Source organism: Syngnathoides biaculeatus, chromosome 13 (assembly GCF_019802595.1).
Source record: "Syngnathoides biaculeatus isolate LvHL_M chromosome 13, ASM1980259v1, whole genome shotgun sequence".
In the NCBI taxonomy this organism is placed as follows: domain Eukaryota; kingdom Metazoa; phylum Chordata; class Actinopteri; order Syngnathiformes; family Syngnathidae; genus Syngnathoides; species Syngnathoides biaculeatus.
The window spans coordinates 9344722-9359389 of record NC_084652.1 but is presented as its reverse complement, the minus strand read 5'-3'; the positions used below and the strand labels follow the sequence as shown (position 1 = coordinate 9359389).

Below are 14668 nucleotides of genomic sequence, written 5' to 3'. Positions count from 1 at the left end.
TATTGCTCCGTGACTGTAGCGCCATCTAGAGTCTCCGTTCTCAGTACGGGAAAATGGTTGTACATTTAAGAGGGAAAATAATTCTTAATCTATATTTAATCAGGAATGATTTACGCTTTCATAATACTGTTGTTTTGGGGTATTTTTCCGGGATTCTATGGAGGCAATTTATACATAAATGTGCAGCGTAACATACACATTTACAATGAAGAAATAAGTATTTGAACACCCTGCTCTATTGCGAGTTCTCCCACTTAAGAAATCATGGAGGGGTCTGAAATTTTCACCGCATGTGCATGTCCGCTGTGAGAGAGATCTAAAAAGGAAAATCCAGAAATAACAATGGATTTTTTTTAAACTATTTGTGTGATACAGATGCAGTTTGAACACCTGAGAAAACTAATGTTAATATTTGGTACAGTCGCCTTTGTTTGCAATTACAGAGGTCAAACATTTCCTGTAGTTTTTCACCATTGTTTGCATAAACTGCAGGAGGGATTTAGGCCAACTCCGATCCACACAGATCTAATCTAGCTCAGAGGGGTTTCTGGGCTGTCGCTGAGAAAAAATATTTTCGATTGGGTTTAGGTGTGGAGACTGGGTAGGCTAGGTTGCTTGGTTTTCTTGGTTGTGTGTTTCAGGTCATTGTCATGTTGAAAGGCCCAGCCACGATTCATCATCAGTGCTGTGACTGAGGGAGAGGTTGTTCCCCAAAATCTCACAATACATGGCCGCCGTCATCATCTCCTTAATACAGTGCGGTCGTCCTGTCCCGTGTGCAGAAAAACACCCCCAAAGCATGATGCTATTACCCCCATGCTTCACAGTAGGGATGGTGCTCTTGGGATGGAAGTCATCATTCATCTTCCTCCAAACACAGTTCATGGAATTAGGACCAAAATGTTTCATTTTTAGTCTCATCTGACTACTAAACCTTATCATAGCTGCCTGCTTGTCCCATTTCAATCGTAACTTGTTAAAAACATGCAGTTCACTGTATGTTGGTCCCTGACTCCATCAGAAAACACTCTACCCGTCCTTTTTTTGGGATGATTTTGTGAGAAATAACCAAACTTGTCCTGAGAGCTGGATGTTGTTAAAAAAAAAAAAATCCTTGTTGCCATCGTACTTATGTGAGCAACACTTCAAACTCCCTTGCGCGCTCTTTAGCAAATGGATTTCTGTATCCTCATGTTTGGTCAGGTGCAGTAGTGGTGATTGAAATTGTAGACCTGTGTACCACAAATTAAGCACACAGCTTTAACATGGACTTCTGTAAAGACGTATTTGGCAATCCATGTCTCAGCGATTGGCTGTGGACCAGTTCAGGATCTCCCCCCCTCGGCCAAAGATTGCTGGCGGCAAAACACTTTTTTTTTTGGAAGGAATTTTGCTGACACGAACACATTAACGTCATGATAGTTCAAACAAGCACAACACGACGCATCCAAAAGGCAAAATTTTATTTAAGTAGTGCTCACATTCATTTTCCTTAGGGTTAAATTACTAACCGCAACTCATAAAAGATAAAACAGTTCATTGAATCGGCAAATCTCAAACGCGACCGGTGACTCAGTGGGTGAATCGGGCCTTTCCTTCTTGTTCTACTGCAGCCTGCAATGCCAGCACCAATTCTGCTGATGGGATTGAAGCAACATTCATGAGACTAAGCTTTGGTTTGATTAAACAATTCCCACATTCCAGTCGTGGGAGTAAGTGAATCGATTTGATGGGATTTTCACAAACCTGTTAACTTGGAGGACTGTGAAAACTCCACCAGGTGGGGGAGGCCCGCCTCAATGTTGTATGACGTTTGCTCCATTGACTTGACAATTTCGTTCCCTCGCTGACAAAGGTTCTTTGCAAAACAGCAAATAGAAAGCATTAAGTTTGGTTGTCATTTCAATTCCAAATTCACTAGATCATTTTTAAAATGTCAATCGTTTGCAGCAAATTGAGGAAAGGCTACCTGGAGCTCTACATAGACTTTCTCCTCCAGTTCCGCCACGTGGCTAATGGCATCATACACGCTGGTGTCCACAACGTTGTCCTGCAGTACACAAAAAGGTTACACACAAGAAAAGTCACAATAGCTGTCTAAGACAATAAAATTCCGAAGTACAGTGGTGCCTCGGTTCTCGAACACAATCCGTTCCAGAAGGCTGGCTGAAAACCCAAACGTTTGAAAACCGAAGCGCGTTTTTCCATTACAATGAATGGAAAATGAAATAATGTGTTCAAAGCCTTTTTTTTTTTTAAAGGTTTTTTTTAAGCTTTTCCTGATAATAAACTGCATAGTAAAAATACATGTATAGTTTAAAAACTTTATATAATTAAATCATTTAAGAAATATATATATATATTTTTTTTTGCCTAAAATGTATGCTTTAGTAGTAGAGTACGCTAGGCTGGGAGTGCATTGTAGTCTGTAGCGACTCGGCCCCTAGCCTTGGAAACTTTCTTTTTTTTAAATTAAAAAAAAGTCCAGAATAACTTTAAACAAGCAATTATGAGGGGGAAGGCATTTTTATTTATTTGCACATAAAGTATGTAACATGTACAAAAAAATTAACTTGCAACTAGAGGTAGGGTTAATGGAACAAAAGAAAAAAGCAATGCAAAACATTCAACTGTTTCAAATGTCTTCGGTGGGGGTGACTCACCCCTTTTTAAACAAAGAACGAATCTAATGTAGACTGTTTCTGCCGTTTTTTGAGCACCTTTCTGAAGTGGCTCATAACGTCGTCATTGAAATTTTGCAGTGCTCTGCCACATTTGGCTTTGTTAGAGTGATGGAGTTCATTTTAAATCTGTATACAGATTTCTAGCTTTGGCGCAAATCCCTTCCTTGCCAACACTATCCCAGCTTGCCGGTGCTCGTTTTCGAAAATAAGAAGCAACTTTTCGACTTCGTCCGAGATCTGTGGCCTCTACTCGGTCAACACGGTTGCTCCTTTAGCAATGTCACTTGCTTTGAGGGCATCCTTCTGTTTCAGGATCGTGCTGATCGTCGATTTCGGCATGCCATATTTCTTCGATAGCTCAGAAACACGCACACCAGATTCGTATTTGGCTATCAAATCCTTCTTGAAGTCGACAGTTTTACGCACCACTTTTTTTTTTCCCCAGCACCAGCAGTTCCACTGGCCTTATTTGGAGCTATAATTCGTCACTCCCAGGACACGTCCGGGTGCAGAGGAGTGTGTGGGTCAACTGTATGTGTCGTTTCCGTTTTTTTTTTCCAGGGATGCGTTCGAAAGCTCAATAACAGATCAGCGTGGGTCAGCTGGTCGGGGCGTTCGAATACCGATTTTTGTTCCAAAACCAAAGCAAAAAAAAAAAAAAAAAAAAAAAAAAAAAAATCTCAAAATTTTCCTTCGAAAACCTTTTTGTACGAAAACCGAGGTACCACTGCACGTCAGTTTTTCTTTCTAAGTCATAAACTGGGTGTGCTGACCTCCTCAGAAGAGCTGCACATTGGGTCCTGTGCTTTGGCTTCTACGTCGGCTTTGGACTTCCCGTTCAGCTCCTTCACTCTTGTGAAACAATTGATAGTATTTCAAGTTAATCCAATTGAATGAAGCACATAAAACCGTAGGGAGCCATCTTTGTCATTTGGCACCAACAGATGTTTACCTGTCAGCATAACGTAGGGTGTTCATTGTGTATTCGCATGAACTCATTCCTGGTGACACCATTGCGATCTGATTAGGAGGAAAAAAAAAAAAAAGAAGATATACATTTTGTATAGTTGCCGTTTGAGGCAGGAAAAGAAGGCAATCAAACAATGACCGGCACAAATATTTCTTTGTGGAAATACTGATGGAAAAAAAAAAAAAAGTATGTGAACCATTTGGAATTTCTTAAACCTCTGCTAAAATTGGTCAGAAATTGTGGTCTGATCAACTAAATCAGCCTGATTAATGCAATACCACACAAACAATTGTTTTTTTGGGGTGAAATAACTAACATTCACTTGACAAAGGAAAAAGTGAATCTCTCCGCTAAAGAATCTTCAAGAGCGAATCAGTCAGGTGTGAGCAAACCTAGAATCCAATCAATGAAATAAAAGTGGAAGTATGGCTTAACCCTCTCTGGACCAAAGAAAATGTTGTAGTTTTGTAAAATCTGATACTTTCACAAAATGATACTCTGGACTTAAAATTTTCAATTATATTAAACCTGTTGCAAATTTGCAACCACTGCCCGGAAAGGGTTAAAGCTGCGTTGGCCACCCAAAAAAAAAAAAAAAAAAAAAAAAAAGTTTAGAAATATTTGTAGTCAAAACACATTGCCTGATGTGTACTATACCTAACTGAAAAGGTACTACAGTTTGTGTCCCATGTACACATTACCACGCTAGATTTGATGCATATTTAGGAAATATTGACTTTTTTGAAAAGCTGGAAATGGCGACAAAAGTATCTCCAAAGATTTTATGATGCATGGCGGACAATCAAGTTATGGGCGTGCTTTGCTTGCTCAGGGCCTGGAAATGTTTTTTTTTTTTCCATTCATTAATTGAAAAATCAATTCACGTTAATCAAGATATTGTAGAACAACTTGAAGCACATTGAGTTAACTTGTGTATGAAATAAATTTGCTTTATTACAATTTTAACATTTTTAGGGGGCACGAGTTGCAGCAGAGCTTGGTCCTTATGATTGCATTTTACACTTTCATTCATATTGTAGCAAAGGGTCATAGGTAATGTCCCAAATCTTTACATACCATGCAGGTTCTGGAATTCTCTCCAATGAAGGAATCCCGGAGGACCTTGGTCAAAGTGCTCATCCTGAATGGAATGTGATCGCTGTTCATGCCGAGTGACCGGATGCACTCCTGCAATTTCAGCGGAATCGCACGCAAACATTGAGGTTAGGGCCCAGGTGCCGTGACACGTTACAAAGTATTCCGAGTTCCACCTTCAGGGCCAGGAGGCTGCGGTTGATTTCGGCCGTCTCCACCAATGTGGCGCGATCGTTGCTGCTGACGTCAGTGCCGCGCTCGTTGCCCGCCAGGTCGACCAGGGAGAACTTGCCGTGGAGCGTGGTGGCGCGGTCTTTACGTCTGAGGATGATCTGGAGGACGGCGTGGGAACGCGAGGAGTTGGCATTGGCCGAGGTCTGACCAAATGTTCTAGGGCAGGGAGTGAATTGATATTTTTAATTGGTTTTACAATATATAAACACAACAGTATTGCCACGCATATATTTGCAGTATTCATCATCAAGTCTATTACAGTTTATTTGCTCAGGATTAGGGTTACCCGACTTTCATGAGAAAGGGCCAGCTCTTTGGCAAATTTGGTCAAAACAAAACTGATGCGTAAAGGGACGAAAAAATTTTTATTCTCGGGGTGCTTTGACAAAAATCATTCTACAGGCATCTTAAAGGTCAAGTATCATGAAATGGATGATTTTTAGTATGTTATTAATGGAAAAAAAACAGCAGCCGGTATGGATCCATCCGTTTTTTTTCCCCACCACAAAATATGATTTTGACGTATATGGCTTTTTGTAACCACCGCCCCCCAACGAAAATCCTCTCGAGGGATTTGTTTTCGACAAGAAGCAGGAAGTGGCGTTGGAGCCAATCGCGAGCTCAAGCAGACTCGTTTGTTTCTATTAGTTTTACCTACTGGGAAGATAGCTCGTTGTTCTTTTGTGTTAGCCAAAATGCCGGCTCGTTGCATTGCTGGACATTGCTTGAACACTTAGAAGGATGGCTTTACCCTTCATAAGTTTGCAGGAGACCCGGTTCGTCATGAAAAAATGGATTGCACGGGTGCAAAGGACGAGAACTTTGTGGGCTCCAAATGACAGGTAGGTGTGTATACAGCTACAGTTTGGGGGGGGACCACATAATCTGTCTCATAATGTAATAAAATACCTGCGTACATATGACAGGGGTGGTGAATGTGTCGATGTGCTCACCGGCGAAGGCTGCCGCGTCGGGCTTTGCGAACGAGCACGGCTTCGGCCGGGCTGGCTCATACATACTGTCTGGGAGTCTGTTGTTAGTGAGAAGTGATCCGGATATTATCTAAATAGGGCTCGAAACAATTTATGGAATATTGCCCCGGACACTTCACCCGATTGTGAGATGTTCACTTCTTCGAAAAGAGCTTCCGTGTCGTGTTCCATAGCAGGGGCCACAGCGTGTTTTCAATGGCGAATGTTCGGGGTGACGTCACGGACATGAAGATGCAGCCAATATGGCGACCACTTGGATGTCGTCGAATGACACTTCTGCAACTTTGCGCATGGATGACGTGCTCTCTGCTCATATTTATTTTTTCATATGGACATTGAAGTGAATAATGTTATATGTATTTTTTATTTCAATATCTATTTTAGAATGTTTATAGAGATGACACTTGACCTTTAAGACAATTACAGAAAAAGCACGTCTCTGCCTTAAATGTTTCAATTCATACCTGCAAGAACTGCCGTGCTGTATCATTTTAATGACCTCATCTGCATTGGACACATAGACCTCCTCCAGGCCCACGACCTGCACTTGCTGATGCTCGTCCTGCAGTACCCGGAGCATGGCCTTCTTATTCAGCAGATCGTACACCTGCACATGGACAAGGAGGAGAAACTTGATCTCAAGAGACACGATCAAGATAGACAGCTAGCAATAGATAGAGGTAGTACTTTTCCATTGTAGATCTCAAAAAAGCTGACATAGGTAGACAGATCTAGGTTTTTGTACTTCCAATCACGGAGGCTGGCAAAAACATCTTGGGCTTTAAAATAAATAAAATAATAATATGTCAGGGATTTCAACAAGATCTTTGGCTTTGCCGCTGTCCTGGAGTCTCACCCGCTAAAGCGTAGATTCCCTTGGCGCAGTTCTGCTGCTTTCCTGAGAAATCCCCGCCCATGGTCTGTTCAAGCAGAAGACAAGTCAAACCACTACACCCTCTTTAGTCCCCCCATTCAGTTCGAAACTCACGTGAGTTTTCCCGCTTCCGGTCTGCCCGTATGCAAAACATGTAGCCATGCCACCTTCAAAAATGGACTGCACCAAAGGCCTTGCAGTAAACCTGTAGAGCAGACCGTAAAAAGTAGGTTGGTACCAGCGTCTTTAAATACTGTAATTCCCGGCCGACAGAGTGCACCTGGTTATATGCCTCACCCAGTACATTTGTAAAGGAAATACCATTTGGTACATACATAACCGGCACCGAAATTACGGTATTTGCTGATACTGTCCCGATCAAATAATATAAACCCGAAAGGCGAAGAAGACGGTGTGCGTCTAGTATTACAATGTGTGTAACTCTTTTTGTTACAAGTTAAACCTTACAGTAAACTACACCTGGGATATCAATGTTTAAAGCACACCAGGGATGGCAATTTATGTGTGTTACGTGCACGCACACAAATGTCCAATGTTAATGTCATTCCCTCTCATGCAATATTGCTTGTCATTTTTTCGTTTTGTTTAGTCAAACAATACCAAATAAAACAACGATAATCAGTGAATAAGTAGTAATCGGGAAAGAACATTTTGGATTAATTGATTTTCACGGTGGCTCAGCTGGTAAAGCGTTGGCCTCACAGTTCTGAGGACCTGGGTTCGATCCCGGCCCCGCCTGCATGATCTCCCCGTGCATGCGTGGGCTTTCTCCGGGCACTCCGGTTTCCTCCCACTTCCCAAAAACATGCACCATTAATTGGACACTCTGAATTGCCCCTCGGTGTGATTGTGAGTGTGGCCATTTGTCTCGATGTGCCCTGCGATTGGCTGGCAACCAGTTCAGGGTGTACCCCGCCTCCTGCCCGTTAACAGCTGGGATAGGCTCCAGCACTCCCCGCGACCCTTGTGACGATAAGCGGCGAAGAAAATGGATGAATAATTATATTGTGTGTCTGTTCGTGTAGCTACACCATTTGGGTTAAAGCATTCGTCACTTCGAAGGGTTATAATACTGCAACTGCATCTATAATGACATCACTACTGTTCGAAAGGACACATTACCTGTAGACCAAGTCATTGGTGGATGTTTCATCAAACGAGTAGTCAAAGTGGAAGATCTGGTTTTCCAAGTACTTGGTCAGGTCCACTTTTTGCTTTGGCTCGTGGACTAGCAGGGCGCCTCTCCCAGGCACTGAGACCACATCTATCTCCCGTCTATTCACCTCTAACACAAAAAGTATGAAAAGGTCTTAAGACTTGGACAGGGCATAGAGGTGCCATTATTTTTGTCCCCAGCTCAATGTACACACCTTGGTTATTCAGGGGTCGTTTGCGTACGCACACACAAATCCTTTGAGGCACGGCCTGCAAAAATACAATAAAGTTATAATAAGAGCCAATTTGTAGAAGAACAGAGAGATCATTCCCTGCATACGCTGCTCGAGTATAAACGCACCATTTCGGTGATTGATAACGGGATGGTTTCCAAGGTCTCTCTGAAGTCTTGGATCATTTCATAGAATTTCTGGTTGGGCCGTGACACCTCTTTGAACTTGGAACGTGAACACAGTAGAGTGAAGTTCACTGGAACTGTGACGAGTTCCGTTTAAAAATGAGAAGAGGAGAGGAAAGACTAACCTTGCCCTTCTTGGTCTGCACCCCAGGAGGTTTGACACTAGACAGTCTTTTGTTGCCTTTGTAGAGCTCCTGCGAAACCACCGTCTTCCTTCGGATTGAAGCTAATTTCGAGCAAAGAAAAAAAAAAAAAAGTGAATAACAGAAGCAATGTTTACGTGGGCGTTCCGCTGTATTTTTGTTAATCGCTATATGCCAGCTATGTAATGTGACAGACAGAAAAATTAATTGCTTTACCAATAGAAGCAGAAGGTGGAATTAACTCATGAATCAATATGTTGCCATTGGCGCAACAGAACAATAGCGGCTTAAATAAACAGACCAAGATGTCAAGCTGAGTAAAGTCAAATATGTGCATGGCCTTCATAAAAAGTTGGGAAAGCGCGAGTTAGTGCATGTGTTACAACGTCTTAAAAGCAACTGGTAACTGACCTCTAATTGGAGCTAATGATGGTGTCTCCTCTGGTTCATCGTTTTCTTTCATAGCTGATTGGGCAAGGGGCACAGATGAAGTTTGTTTGACCTTTCTCTTTTGTTTCTTCTCAGTCTGAATCCCTATGCAAAGTGAAAGAATGTGTCAAAGCCGGCAAACGTGTGATGGATATTTGACAGGTCAGGATTTTCTCTCTCTGGCAGCAAAGGACCAGAGCTGATCTGAAAAGTCGAGAGGTTCTGACGAGATATTTGGACTCGCCTCCACACATGGTTTGGGCTCTGGTAGGTCCTCTAAGATGGGTGGGACTCTCTCCTACCCTGAAGTTACATATGGTGAGAGGTGCCACGCAGATGTGAGTATACCAATTGCCGCCCCGGCTAGGCGCCTCTTCAATGAGGTTCACTCCGGTGAACAAAAGCCTCTTTCCATGTTCAGGTGGAGGAAAGGGTCCTGAATACTGTTTTTTTTGTGTATGCACCAGATAGCAATTCGGAGTAACCACCAATTTTAGAGTCCTTGGAGGGGGTGCTGGAGAGCAATTCCCCTGCAGACTGCATTGTTCTGCTGGGGTTCTTCAATGCTCATGTTGACAATGACAGTGATACCTAGAAGGGCCTGATTGGAAGGAACCTCCCTCACCCCGATCAGAATGGTATTCTGTTATTGGACTTGTGTGCTCACCACAGATTGTCCATAACGAGTACCATGTTCAAGCATAACGGTGTCCCCATCTGTGCATGCCAGGACACCCAAGGCTGCAGTTCGATGGCAAACTTCGTGGTCTGGATGTTATTGGGCTACCCAGGTTCACACGCCTTAGCAACATTGCCCGTCGAAGTGGACAAGCAAGTATCTTGTGGTCTTGTTCACAAGTGAGGGACGAATGGAAAGAATTGGAAGATCAACGGTGGATTGGTGCAGCGTCCGCAATGAAGCAGACTTTGTATCCGTCCGTTGTGGTGAGGAAGGAGCTAAGCCGGAAGAGGAAGCTCTCAATTATTAACTGGTCAACATATATTCCTACCCTGAGAAGCACTGATTCATGACCGAAAGAACAACTGGACTCAAGCGGCTGAAATCAATTTCCTCTCCAAGGTGTCTGTGCTCTCCCTTAGAGATAGGGTGTGAAGCTCGGTCATTTGGGAGGGGCTCAGAGTAGAGCTGCTACTCCTCCGGATTGAGCAAAGCCAGATGAGGTCGCTCAACCATCTGATTAGGATGCCTCCCCGGTGAGGTGTTCTGGGCATGTCCCACCAGGAGGAGACGCACAGGATGACACAGGATGACCCAGGATGCCCTGGAAAGACTATGCCTCCTGGCTGAGGTGGAAACTCTTCAGGATTCCGCTTGGATGAGCCGGTTGAAGCGGCTGGGGAGAGTGAAGTCTTTGCTTCCCTATTAAAGCTATTGCCCCTGTGACCCAACCTTGGATAAACAGATGAAAATGGATGGATGAATTTTCTACCAACCAGAATTTGCGAGGTGAGACGAAGTTGGAAACTCGGGGGATATTTGTCCGGGATTTCCATTGGAAGATGGTGCAGAGATGGTAGCTTGAGGCTGGAACCGGCACGTCTGTCTAACCTGAGCCCGACCTACAACTGAGACTAAGAAAGAGAGGTAAATTAAAAACATTAAAATAAAGTCAGCACTGGTGGACTACTTCTTCTAGGTCATCCAAAAAGACAAACTACATGCTCTTTGAGTCTTTGCCATGATTTTTTTCCACGATGGCAAAAACCAAATATGTTTGTGTCACTGTCGTCACTTTAGGGAGACATATTATGGCGGTAGCATTTTTTTTTTTTTTTGTATATCTACATATCATTTGGTCTGCGGGGATCTACTCGTGTAAAGATAAACAACCAAGTTAGTCCAGCCAAACTACAGGGAAGCTCTTGTCAACGCCAATGGGGCCACATTTCTTAAAAAGTGTACAAAATTGCTTCATAGGATTGAAACGGAATTTGGTAAAAAAAAAAAAAAATATATATATATATATATATGAATTTATTAAATGGGCAAAAACGTGTCTTGTGGACACGAGTAAGTACCGTAATTTCTCGAGTAGAATGCGTCCTGAAGAAAAATACGCACCCCCTAAAGTTGAACTAAAAAAATAAAATGAAAAAAAATCAGGAAAACCATTCTACCTATGTAAAATGCACACCACCAATTTGCTGCTAGCCAAATGTTCAAAATATTAGGAATTTTCTGTATTTCTATTTTACTAGTTTATATTTGTATTGTTTCTCAAAAATTGTCTGTACAATAATCATTAATAATATTTTTGTGCATGTACTCATACACCTCCCGGGACAGACCACAGGACACGCTTGTCCTGGTCCCTGTAATTGTCAGAACAGAATCCCTCAACCAACTAAAATAAATGCTCAACGATGGCATAACATTTTATTAATACTGCTGATAACACGTATTACAGTCGTGAAAATATAATCTATTTAACTTAAAAAAAAAGGTTGCATTAAATATTTGTGCATAGTACAATTTATCCTCTACATTACACATCCTTGGCCAATACTTCAAAAGAAGCATCTGACTCATCGCCAATCTGAAAAATAACCATCGTAGCTACCTTCGGTGTATCACTGTCAAACTGATCATTGATTAATTGGTCTAGTTCTGGTTCTTTCTGCATTCATAAACTGTGATCCCATCTTGTCATCCTCTATGCCATCTATGGCGTTTGTGAGGAAATATTTTTTGAATCCCAAGAGTCTTGCTTCCCTTTATTTCTCATTATTGTCAGTGCTTTGATGGGAAGGTTCACCGGGCTAACAGCGTAGACTCCTGCCCCCATTCGGCTGCAATCTATCCTTGCTCTTCATAACGTCAGGTCGTGATCAAAACGAAAGCTCAAAACTACGTAGAAATGAGCATAAAACCTTTTTTTTGTTTTAAAAAAGCGAACATTTCAATTGTGTGCACTATCCCTTTTCTTAAATGATCGTACTATGTAGTTTCAGCCCATGTTGTTTTGCTTCCGGTTTGGCCGCATCATCGGGCTGAGTGTTGAAACATTTCTTTTAAAAGCGGCTGCACAACTCGCCTTTGTAGTCGACATTTCCTGTCTTCGTTTCAGTTGAAACGAACTCACGGGCAGTCATTTCTGATGTTTGGTGCAGTAGCAACAAATATGCCACGCTAACGATCGTAAAATGCAAAACGTCTTCCCCCACCCCCTCCGAGGAGGTCAGAGTTCACGTTGCTGGCAGACATTACCGTAATACATATAAATGTGTAACATAAGACATCGAATATCATATCGAAATTTACATGTACACCTTTTTTTAAACCACTCTATGTACCTGTAAATGACGACACAATGTGATTGTACTTTTTTTTAAATATTTTCGGAAGAAATTGCGCATTACTTTCGAGAACTTATGGTAATGTGTTCAGACATCCTACGTGTTCGAAACGGCTACAATCACGCACTTTTGGCCTAATCTGCATTGAGAAATATCTCCAATTGACCACATATAGAAGCAGCAATCTCAGAATTTACCAATTGACTACTTCTCTCACTCGAATTATGGCAAATATATATATATTGTTTGGAATAACTAATACAGGGCAAATGTAAAACTGCTGCCATTAATTCTGTTCCCCTTTAAATTGAAGAGAGAATTCCATAACATGTCTCCTTTAAAATTTGCTCCGAAGAAAGTGGTGGAGTGAGATCACAAACATCACAGACGGGTAATAAATAAGGGGTGACCAGTACATAATAAAGGGTGATGCTGGTTCTCCCAAGCTTGATTACAACTCCCTTAGACCCTGATTCCACCGAGAGGTGTGATAAGACAGTGATTTTCTATGAGAGGAAGGGAGGGAGGGATGGATGGATGGATGGCGCAAGAATTTCTTGCCCGACCTGTGTCTTCAGGCTTGTCCACTGATGAAATAGCCGGAACTTTTGGAGGGAAGCACGGCATTGGGTAACAAGATCCACAGTAAACATTGAAATGAGTCACACTGCTGCTTTTATGTACGTACTGGAGGTTAGGCCAGGAATCCGGGATGAGCGCAGGCGGCCATTGTATTTCTAGGGAAACAAAATTTTAGGAAAAACACTGTTGTTATTTTCATTTTTACCTGTGATTGTTTCACTATGCCACAGTGGCACTGCATCAGAAATTGTTGGTTAACTTTGCTGTAGTGTAGATATTAGCTGTAGTTACATTTAATACTGAACAGTTCTATTTTTATTTTCTATTGTAGCGATATAAGATTTGAGTGAGATTTGAGTAAGATTTGAAAGAAAAAAAAAAAGGACCACTATGAAATGCTTGTCAATACTTGACAGAATAATTTCCTTGAGCCAGTTGGAGGCAGGGGAAACGCAAATAGGACCACCTCGACTTCAATTGGAGCCAGCAAAAAATGAGGAACACACTTGCATATATATTATTTTGTGGCAATGATGAGAAATTGTACCTTCTCTGTAGGGAAAGTGGCTTTGTCACCACAGTCATTCATGGTGGGCTGCGTTTGGCCCAGCAGCTCCGGATTGAGTGCACACAACGTACTCAATTCCAGCTGGATGAGGAATCAGGAAGTGGAGAAACACCGTTAGAACACCAGTGGTGAGAAGTACAAATGCCGCAACTCATGACTGTAATCATGCAGATTTTTCAGGTATTTGCATTTTACTTGAGTACTTGCATGTGGTTTGTAGTGATCCACATATCATCTAAGTATGGCTGAAAACGAAAGGGTAATATTGTGAAATGTTCTCTTCTTTGAAAAGAGCTTCCGTGTCAGAAGGGGCGTGTTTGTCTCCCATAGTAGGGGGCACAGCGTGAATTCAAAGGCCAATGTCCCATTCTGATGTCACGGATAGAAGACGCAGCCAATATGGCGACCGCTTGGATGTCGAATGAGACGCCCGCAACTTTGCGCATGGATGACGCGCTCTCCACTCATATTTATTTTTTCGTATAGCCAGTGAAGTGAATAATGTTATATGTATTTTTCATTCCAATATCTGTTTTAGAATGTTTATAAGCATGACACTTGGGGTTTAAGCATGGCAGACTTCATATGGATGCGTGTTTGTTTTCGCATTTTATAAATAGTTTTCATATTAAAGTTGTACTTGCATTATTTCTGTTGGAAAAAACACAGAACTAGCAGCTAAACCTGCTAATATATTCCGAGATGTTGTACTGTATATTAAATATTTGGGTTGGCGGGAATTTTTAGGGTCAGTCGGGAAATCAGAGCTACAAGCTTTTTTTAAATGCCTTATTAGATCCATAATTTACTTGACCTGATTCACTCACAAGAAACATCCATCCATCCATTTTCTTTTACCGCTTATCCTCATGAGGGTCACAGGGAGTGCTGGAGCCTATCCCAGCTGTCAACCTGAACACCCTGAACTGGTTGCCAGCCAATCGCAGGGTACATAGAGACAAACAACTGCATTCACAATCACACCTAGGGGCAATTTAGTGTCCAATTAATGTTACATGTTTTTGGGATGTGGGAGGAACCCGGAGTGCCCAGAGAAAACCCACCCAGGCACAGTGAGAACATGCAAACTCCACACAGGCAGGGCCAGGACTGAACCCGGGTCCTTAGAATTGTGAGGCCGATGCTTTACCAGCTGAACCACCGTGCTTCCTCATAAGAAACTGA

General features: G+C 42.2%; 1 protein-coding gene across 5 annotated transcripts in view; it reads right to left on the bottom strand.

The window, feature by feature from the left end:
- Positions 1–1446: 1446 nt before the first annotated feature.
- Positions 1447–14668, bottom strand: part of kif2c (kinesin family member 2C) — a 30707-nt gene continuing 17485 nt past the window's right edge. For 3 of the 5 annotated variants that reach the window (XM_061838989.1, XM_061838993.1, XM_061838992.1), the window contains 20 exons: positions 13463–13564; positions 13022–13070; positions 12900–12938; positions 10471–10608; positions 8998–9120; positions 8569–8669; positions 8387–8482; positions 8241–8295; positions 7993–8155; positions 6964–7054; positions 6832–6895; positions 6663–6754; positions 6440–6582; positions 4926–5139; positions 4732–4842; positions 3637–3704; positions 3458–3536; positions 1970–2050; positions 1747–1858; positions 1447–1637 (listed from right to left, as the gene is read on the bottom strand). In XM_061838989.1, the coding sequence (XP_061694973.1) occupies positions 1573–1637; positions 1747–1858; positions 1970–2050; positions 3458–3536; positions 3637–3704; positions 4732–4842; positions 4926–5139; positions 6440–6582; positions 6663–6754; positions 6832–6895; positions 6964–7054; positions 7993–8155; positions 8241–8295; positions 8387–8482; positions 8569–8669; positions 8998–9120; positions 10471–10608; positions 12900–12938; positions 13022–13070; positions 13463–13564 (1986 nt within the window). In that variant the 3' untranslated portion in view covers positions 1447–1572. The remainder of the gene's footprint in view (positions 1638–1746; positions 1859–1969; positions 2051–3457; positions 3537–3636; positions 3705–4731; positions 4843–4925; positions 5140–6439; positions 6583–6662; positions 6755–6831; positions 6896–6963; positions 7055–7992; positions 8156–8240; positions 8296–8386; positions 8483–8568; positions 8670–8997; positions 9121–10470; positions 10609–12899; positions 12939–13021; positions 13071–13462; positions 13565–14668) is intronic. The other 2 variants (XM_061838990.1, XM_061838991.1) reach the window with 2 other exon arrangements.